Source organism: Bidens hawaiensis, unplaced genomic scaffold, assembly GCF_021521415.1.
Source record: "Bidens hawaiensis isolate Kalapana, Puna unplaced genomic scaffold, B.hawaiensis_p1.1 tig00000055_1, whole genome shotgun sequence".
Lineage (NCBI taxonomy): Eukaryota > Viridiplantae > Streptophyta > Magnoliopsida > Asterales > Asteraceae > Bidens > Bidens hawaiensis.
Window position 1 is genome coordinate 8,060,261 of NW_027491016.1, and position 8,576 is coordinate 8,068,836.

The window sequence follows — 8,576 nt, forward strand, 5'->3', positions numbered from 1 at the left end:
AAGTAGAGTTGGAATCGTGCTTTAATATTGAACCACATAGTTTGCAACGAGCCTTTTGATAACCTTCGTCATCCACAATCAAATCCCAATTCTTCCATATGTCTTGGTTGCGGTTATGGTTGACTACCGTAACAACCCTTGGGTCCTCCGTAACAGGAACGGGGGTAACAAAAACACTCTTCTTAGCCTTGTTGTTAGTTTTTTTGATGGGTGCCATAATAATATTTAGTTGGATGGTCGGGTAAAGGAACGGGTTTGCTAAAGGAGCAGTATTTTAGTTTGTTTTTGAGTTTGGTGGTGAAACAAGTAATGGAAACAAGTTATATATAGGTTTGGGCATCAAAAACCGGTTCCAACGGCTATATTACCGTTGGAACCGGTTCCAACGGATCTATTGTCTCAAAAACCGGTTCCAACGGCTATATTACCGTTGGAACCGGTTCCAACGGCTAATTGGTGTCTAAAAAACCGGTTCCAACGGCTATATTACCGTTGGAACCGGTTCCAACGGCTAGTTTGACTTTTGTTTGACCCTTCAAAAAAAACCCGTCGGAACCGGTTTTTCCGGGTACGAACCGAACCGTTTCCAATTAAGAACCGGGTAGGAACCGGGTTGGAACTGGTACTGACATACAAATAGGAGAACCGGGTACGATTTTCGGGTACAAAAATACCCAAACCGGGTATTGTTCCAACCGGGTTGGAACTGGAACCGGTTCCGGTTCGGTTCCACCAGCTAGGTTCCGGAACCGGTTTTTTTGTGCACCTCTACTTTCAATTACTAGTTTTCAATATACATAAAAGCTTTTGAGTGTGTGCCAATTCTCAGTATACACTAACATTTTGCTCGAAAGCTTTCTGTACATTGAAACCTGGTAATAGTAATTGAAAGTGATGCATTACATTACGATTCAAAAGGAAATGAATAGAAAACAAATAACCCCACTAAACCACTAACTCATGACCCATTGCTTTAGCATAAAAACATGAAACTAACTGGCCACTAGGATACAAAATAACATGTGACTCCACAACCAACTGGATGTTGACTTTTTCAACACTTTATTATTTTGTGACGAATCTAACCCTTCAAAAATAAAGTTTCTTTTGTTTGTTGTAGCAATAATCCCGATTGTTTTAGCTAATTTATTGCAAGATAATATATTTTGGCATTCGGCTTGATTAAACTGGATCAGCAGCATACAAATACAAGCCTTGATGAACAGGAAATAGTATATATTGATCAATTAATGGAGTAATGTGAAGTTTTGAGACAAAATTCTTGTTCCAATGGGACTTCATGTGAAGTTTCAGTTGTTGGTTTTTGATAAACTAAACAAAGTTCCATTACTGTAATCAAAACAATTTTGATTCTTTGTTGATCCAGATGAAAATGCAAATAAGATTGATGTTGAAAAAGATGAGTTTGAGGTGATCAAAATAGTTATCCTAAACCAAAATGACCGTCTTTTAAAACGACTTGTGCTGACCTAGTTTGTAAAATCCCATTCTGAACCATTACCCCTGCACGGCCAGGCACGACACGCCATACAAAAGTTGAATATGATTACTCAAAAAAGATGAAAACATTGTAATTAAATCGCGAATAAAGATACAAATCATGAATATCCAAATTATATACTTATGATGCTGCAAAATTCTAGTAAACATTATATTCTATATCGTTTGGAAATACAAACTCAACTAATTTACGAAAACAACATACAGACGATAATATTTTTACAAAGAAAAAACTAACGCAAGAATACATACCGGAAATTGCACACGATTTAATGTTTAATTAATGCAGCTTTCGCAAAATATTAGTGATTTTTGAGGTGTTTAGCGACTTCAATTTGGAGAAGACAAAACCCGCCCTCGGAGGGTTCCCATTGATGAGTGAACTCTCATGTATTTCCTTGCATTCTTGTACAACCTGATTTTGGGACCATAATAAATGTGTTCGTTAAGGGGGAATTTTAAGTTTAACAAATTTAACGTAGAGAAGTTGAAACTTTTACTGTTATATGCAATCAAAATTCGGAGCTATACATAATACATATTACATACCTCCTTTGCATCTTTGCGGGGTATTCCTTCACGCAGTCCAACAAGTTTCTCAACAACAACAGGCTGCAATCATCATGAAAATGGCTTAAATTAACTGACAAAATCACACAGATAAATTAGCAAATAAAACTATACTTACTGGGCAATCGGGTTGATGTTCAAGGATGTGTGTGTAAACAAGAGTGAAAGTATCGGGACTCTCAGCTGATGCAAGCTCTCTCAAGTCGATTAATATCCTCAGTCTGTTTTCAACTTTCTGCATGTACCAAATCATAAGTTTCAGATTTAGAAGCAACAAAGAGATGCAAGAGCTCGGTTTGGGCTCGTCTCGTTTATTACTTTTCAAAGAATTTATATGCATTTATGACTATTTTTTTACATAATTTTCTATATAATAATAACTATTATAGAATTATATATTTAATGCATTAGACAAAAATTATATAAATAATAGGCTCATTTAGGTCGCAAGCCAGCTCAAGCTCGATAAGTGAAGCTTGGGCTCGGGCTCGTTAACTAAACGAACTTATTTCAAGCCCGTTTAAGATCGGGTTGGTTTGATCTTTTAGCGACCCAAACTCAAGTAGCTCACGAGCAGCTAGGCTCATTTGCATGTACCCTAGGTAACGGGTCCAAAAGGACCAGATAAAGACAACCCACAAACACTTTTATGTCAATTTTTATTAATAAAGAATGTGTTGTCTATGATTAAAAAAATAATTTGAATCTTCAAATAATAAGATTTAGAAGGCTGTACACGCCAGATTATCTTTGGGTGACTTTCAACCTAACCTGTTAGATTATCTTTAGGCCCATTTGGCTCATTTCGCTTTTAGCTAATCTTTTTATTTGACCCACTTACGATAAGTAAATGGCCGCATTTATATGTAAGTGGGTCAAAATTTCCACCTCATTATTGTGCATAGGGTAAGTTACTTACATTAACACTTATATATTCCCTAAAGAAATCCATAAGAACCTCTTCATCAAGTCTCATCCGTTCAATCGTTTCCTCCTTGATGTAATTTTTCTACAATAAAAGTAATTTTGACATTTATTTGCATCCTAGAGAGAATAAACTTAAAAGTAGTTGCACAAGTGTGTTTTAAGTTTGAACATATAGAAACCTGAGACAGAAGATGGTCAACATAAACAATGACCGTTTGTTCGAGGCAAGATTCAACAAATCGCCTAAATGATCTTTCTTCAATATACCTGACAATAATTAAATCATGATATTTAAAAACAGGATTAAGAAAGACAAATTTATTCCTCAATTAAAAGCACATGGCCAACAGAAGGAGAGAAATATACAGTTGATATTTTAAATTTTACTAATGTTAAAAGTTGAAATCTTACATCTTTACATCAGTAAAATAATCACCAAATGTTGCCACCAGGTATTCGGTAACCTGTCCTTCGCTCCATTCTGCATACGCAATAAAAAAAATCATAATTCCATTAAAAAAAGAAAAGGAAAAAAAAGTTAATTGATAAAGATAATTTTTTAAAAAATACCTTTTTGATAAAGTTTGACCAGTAATTCTTGCACTCCTGGATCATCGAAAATGACATTGACAGTTTGAAGAACAGCTTCCTAAATCAATTAGATATGTTAATACAGAAAACATATTAAAAGTTCTACACAAGGGTAACATAATAGTAATAATTTACCTTTGCAACCTCCAGAAAGCCTTTACATGTGTCTTCAAAATTAACCTGTCACAAAAGTCAAGGTTGTAAGTTTGGCCATTATCAGAAAAGAGAATAATTCGATTTTTACGTAAATAATAACCTGTTCGGCGTAATTTTCTGTAAGGGCTTCAATAGTGCTAGAAGCTAGTTCCATGGCAAGATCATAACAACGTAGATTATTATTGATCTGTCATAATGAAAGATTGCAGTATATTGAGACAATGTGCTTAATTTATATAAAGTATAAATAACACGGAAAACTACAAACCATGGCACATATTGGTTCTAAACCAATTTCAGAAGCAGGTTCTTCAAGTCTCTTTCTTTCAGCCTCTTGGAAATCAATCATTACCTATATTAGATTATGTAGCATATTGCATTAGATAGTACAGCAATATGAATATATATATATACATATATTATTAAGGTTGTTTTGATTTTGTATATACCTGAATGATAGACAAAGCAATTCTGTATAGCATGACTTCTGTGCTATTTTCTCTAACAATTTGCACTTGTTCTCCGAGGATTCTAAATAAGTCAACAGCAGCTGGAGTATAAAGCTTCCTGTCATCTGTTGACTTTGGTTGTTGTACTTTATCAGCCTCAAGAATATTCATATACCATTTCTGAAAACAATTAAAAAAAAGTCAATATAAAGTATCGGTATACAAAACCTGATAACATATTTACAAGTTTACCCTTGTTGTCGCTTGCATTCTCTCAACATATGAATCCATTAGGGGATCCATTGCTCCACTTTCTGAACAAACTTGAGCTAATGACTCATCAACGCCAAGTGCAATTAGGTTTTCTTGGTACTCAACCACCCACCCGGTTACCTGATATCATTAATAATAATAATAATAACAATACTACTACTACTACTACTACTAATAATAATAATAATAAAGTCATTTTAAGTGTGAAATGATGATAATGATAATACATTCAGAAATACCTTTAATATTTCAATATTTGTAATATCATTAGCACGATCACTAAGCAGTCTTAGCCACTGTATAAACCTCTCTGTGTACAAATTCACCATGAGCTGGAATATTTCATATCTGCAACAACAATAATTCATTTTAGAAACTAGCTAACAACATAAAGACTAAAATCAATAACATAAGGAAAAAAATAAATTACAAAACAAACCTTGGAGGAAAACAAGGAGCCACATAATCATATATATCTCCTAGCTCTTCCCCAATCTGAAAATAGTATACAAATAAATGCTGAACTGACAGTTTTATCCTAATTTTTAGCTGGAAATAAATCGATGACTTGATGAACATACCTTTTTTGCCTCCTCTATCGCGCCTTTAAGGTTTTCAAAGACAAGCTGTCAAGTCACATATATTGTTTTAAGTATAAGGTAAAAATATACGATACGGAATTGCATAAATAGGTTGAAGAAGTACTTCTGATAAAAGTTTGCTAAATCTTTTTTCAACAGCTTTTGTTATATGCTCATAACATTTATCTTTGTAGCCTTTTCCCTGTTTTGCCTTTTGCACTGCTAGGTTTTTAGAAGATGCATTTGCAGCAGTAGATTTTCTGCACGTAAGGATCAAATGAAATAACATTTAAACCGTAATTATGTTAATTTATATATTAAATTTATTTTAATAACAATTACGTACTTGCCAGATCTCTGAGGATTTGCTATTGATGCCATTGCACCACCACCTTCAGCCTCAGCAGCTTCTTCAGCAATTTGTTCATCAAGAATTTCTTGCATTTCAACAACCCTGCAAGGGTAATTGAAATATTGAACATATATCAAGTGTTTTAGCTTCAGAGAAAAAATTTTCTAGAAGAATCAATAAACCGTGACACAATAACATTAAGACTGTTGAATTATAAACATACCGTAAAGCGCGTACAAGTGTTTGCGGGCTGCAATTAACACACATAATAACACACATAAGCCAAAAGTTACAGACTAAAAATCATGACATGCTAGAACATATTCATTTAGAACTTTCTCTATAAAGATTATGACGAACACGGATGTAGATTACCACACCTTTCTTTAGCAAGTTCAAAGAAATTGGAAATATGTGACCATAAGGTCTGCTCAAATGTCTCCCAAGTCCGATCTACTTCTTCAAAATATTCTCTGTAATATATACCATGGCAATAACATCAACCTCAAAACTTATTTAGTGTGATTAGCATTCACATAAAGATTTGTCAGCAAATCATCAAAATGTAAAAATTGAAAATCAGGGAAATTTGATACTGACCTTAGTCTGCCAACCTCCTCTTTATGAGATCCTGCAGCAGCTAATGCAAACCTCCTCTTCCCATCAAGAGCAGTTAACCTCTGAAAATTTTGAAGAAACATATGCACGGTCAAGATAATATGTTTCAAACATAAGATTAGCTTTTACTGCTTTGTTTACCATTGCACCCGTACCTCATACGTGTTGATGAGCTCTCTATCATCACTTAAAGAATCATGTGCTGCAGCAGCTTCCACTGAAATTGACATCATCCCCTCTACATCCTAATAGTGACATTAATTTTATGTTAACTGTTACAAGAACAATATAAATAATCATGATTTGTCATTTTAGATGCATACCTTCAATGTGGTGTTTAAGTTATTTCGTGCATTACTAAGAAGCTTAATCTGATCATGATTCTCAATTAATGTTTGGCATTCTTGACATAACCTGAATAGGTAAAGCACTATGCTTAGTCTAAAGTCTAAAGTCTAAACATCAACTGCATATATCGTATTTGAGTCAAACGACATATAAAAGTGACTTCATGTGTCACCAAATGTACCTCTCAATACTAACAAAATTCTCACGAAGATGATTTACAGTCTTCTCAGACGAAGCAAGTGCTTTTAAACCAGCCTGTGCCTGTTCAACCTGTAAACAAAATGCACAAACTTGATGAATCAAGTTCACCAAAAGCATTTCATCACCATAATTTCATTTAGATCATAACATTCAGAAACAAGATCTACCTGTTCAGCAACCATGGTGCTAAGCTGTGCATCATTAGCCTGAAATCAAACATCATATTCATAGTGCCAATTTTAATCAATGAATTAGAAACTACACAAAACAGCACTCAATTTCATATTCCTAGTGAAACTTTAAACTAAAATCAGTGTTGGAAAAATCAGGACTAGTCATTGACTAGTGGGTGATTAGTCGCTAGTCAGCCGGTGACTGACTAATTTTTAGCTAATCAGCCAAATTAGTCGATAATCGGCCAAATAGCCCCTAGTCGTGTCTAGTCGGACCAAATCGCCCCTAATCAAACCAAATGTGCGGGCCAATTTCCAGACTCCATAAATTCCAGCCAACCTTTGTATATTACATATGAAAATGTGTGTATAACTGAAAATTACATATAAAAAATGTGTATGTGTGTTTGTGTGTGTGTGTGTGTATAACTGAAAATTACATATAAAAATGTGTGTATTATAACTGAAATATACATATAACGATTCCAATCCACCGACCGGCCAGCGCCTAGCGAGTTCTACAACACTGACTGCTATCAATTTCGGTGCTATATCGGTTATCAGGTGTCCAGCGAAATATCGGTTCTGATAACATCAACGATATTTACCGATATATTTTACTACCCGTATATCGGTCTTATCGTCAAGTTTATCGGTTGAAAAGTTTTTGGCCCAAATATGACCAGTTTTACTACCCCAAGTCCATACCCGTTAAGTTTTTTGGCCCAGAGCCCATATACATTAAATTTAACCCTAAACTCTATCGCATCTGATGAGTGATGAATTTTAAATTTAACCCTAGCCCTAAACTCACTGGAGGATTTAAGCAGATACTAACAAATTAAACCACCAATTAGGCAATTACACATATAACAATCAAGGAAAAAAATCAGCAATTTGTAACAGATTTGATTTGTTAGTGACTTGGTGTTATATTTGACTTTTGATTTTGCTATTGATATTAGATAGGTTTGTGTTTTATATTTTATTATATAAATTTAGCAAAGTTACCACTATCCCACCGCGATAACCGATATCCGCTATTTTTCCGCATTAACAGCATAGACTAAAACTAACAGTTTGAACTTTGATACTAACTTTTGCTAACTAACAAGAGTTAAGATCAGAAGATAACAATTAACCTGCTGTCGCGCAATGTAATCCGCCTTAATCGAAGAAATGGACAGCAAAAGCTCAGGAAGAGGCAACAGCTTGGCAACCTCGCGAACCGCAGCCTCCTTAGCTTCGATTCCTAGATCTTCAACCATCATCTTCGCTGAAACTACACACACTTCAACAAACTCAACCGGTCAGTGTGAATTACCTAGGGTTTAACATAGAGATCTCAAGCGTACCGGTAAAGTGGATGACAGTAGGTAGATCACACTGAATTTGTAACAGACAGATTTAGTTAATCAGATCTCTCCTGTGAAGTGAATTGTAAATATATATATATATATATAGAGAGAGAGAGAGAGAGATGTTAGAAGTTAATAAGACCTAGATTTGAGTTAAATTGAAATGATTGGAGGTTAATTTAATATTAATAATGAATAAAATATGAACTTACTTTGTTTAATTGAATTGAATTGAATTGAAGAGGAATTAAAGGTTACGGTGGTAGCACCGGTGCCGGAGTTATGGAAGACGACGTGATAGATAGGTGTAGTCTTTGTTTGTTGGGTTTTGACCGAGTTGAGTTGATTACGTTAAACTCCGTTTTCCTTTACTTTTCTTTTCATTTTCAATTCCCGATTATTTATTTATTTATTTATATAACTTTGCTAATTAGTTTTTGATATTGAGGTTGAGAAGC

At 34.4% G+C, this 8,576-nt stretch overlaps 1 protein-coding gene across 1 annotated transcript; it reads right to left on the reverse strand.

Annotated features, from left to right (window-relative positions):
- Positions 1 to 1,776: 1,776 nt before the first annotated feature.
- LOC143555397 (exocyst complex component SEC6-like) lies at positions 1,777 to 8,193 on the reverse strand. The gene is made up of 26 exons (XM_077044981.1): positions 8,116 to 8,193; positions 7,903 to 8,051; positions 6,755 to 6,793; positions 6,568 to 6,656; positions 6,362 to 6,452; positions 6,194 to 6,283; positions 6,021 to 6,100; positions 5,801 to 5,893; positions 5,644 to 5,670; positions 5,415 to 5,522; positions 5,193 to 5,328; positions 5,069 to 5,113; positions 4,927 to 4,982; positions 4,727 to 4,835; positions 4,467 to 4,607; positions 4,215 to 4,394; positions 4,034 to 4,117; positions 3,866 to 3,952; positions 3,745 to 3,789; positions 3,589 to 3,667; positions 3,430 to 3,499; positions 3,198 to 3,285; positions 3,011 to 3,100; positions 2,210 to 2,326; positions 2,071 to 2,133; positions 1,777 to 1,936 (listed from the first exon to the last, which is right to left on the reverse strand). Exons 2-26 carry the CDS (start codon positions 8,029 to 8,031, stop codon positions 1,802 to 1,804), a joined length of 2,271 nt encoding a protein of 756 aa, XP_076901096.1. The 5' UTR covers positions 8,032 to 8,051; positions 8,116 to 8,193; the 3' UTR covers positions 1,777 to 1,801.
- Between the last annotated feature and the right edge of the window lie 383 nt (positions 8,194 to 8,576).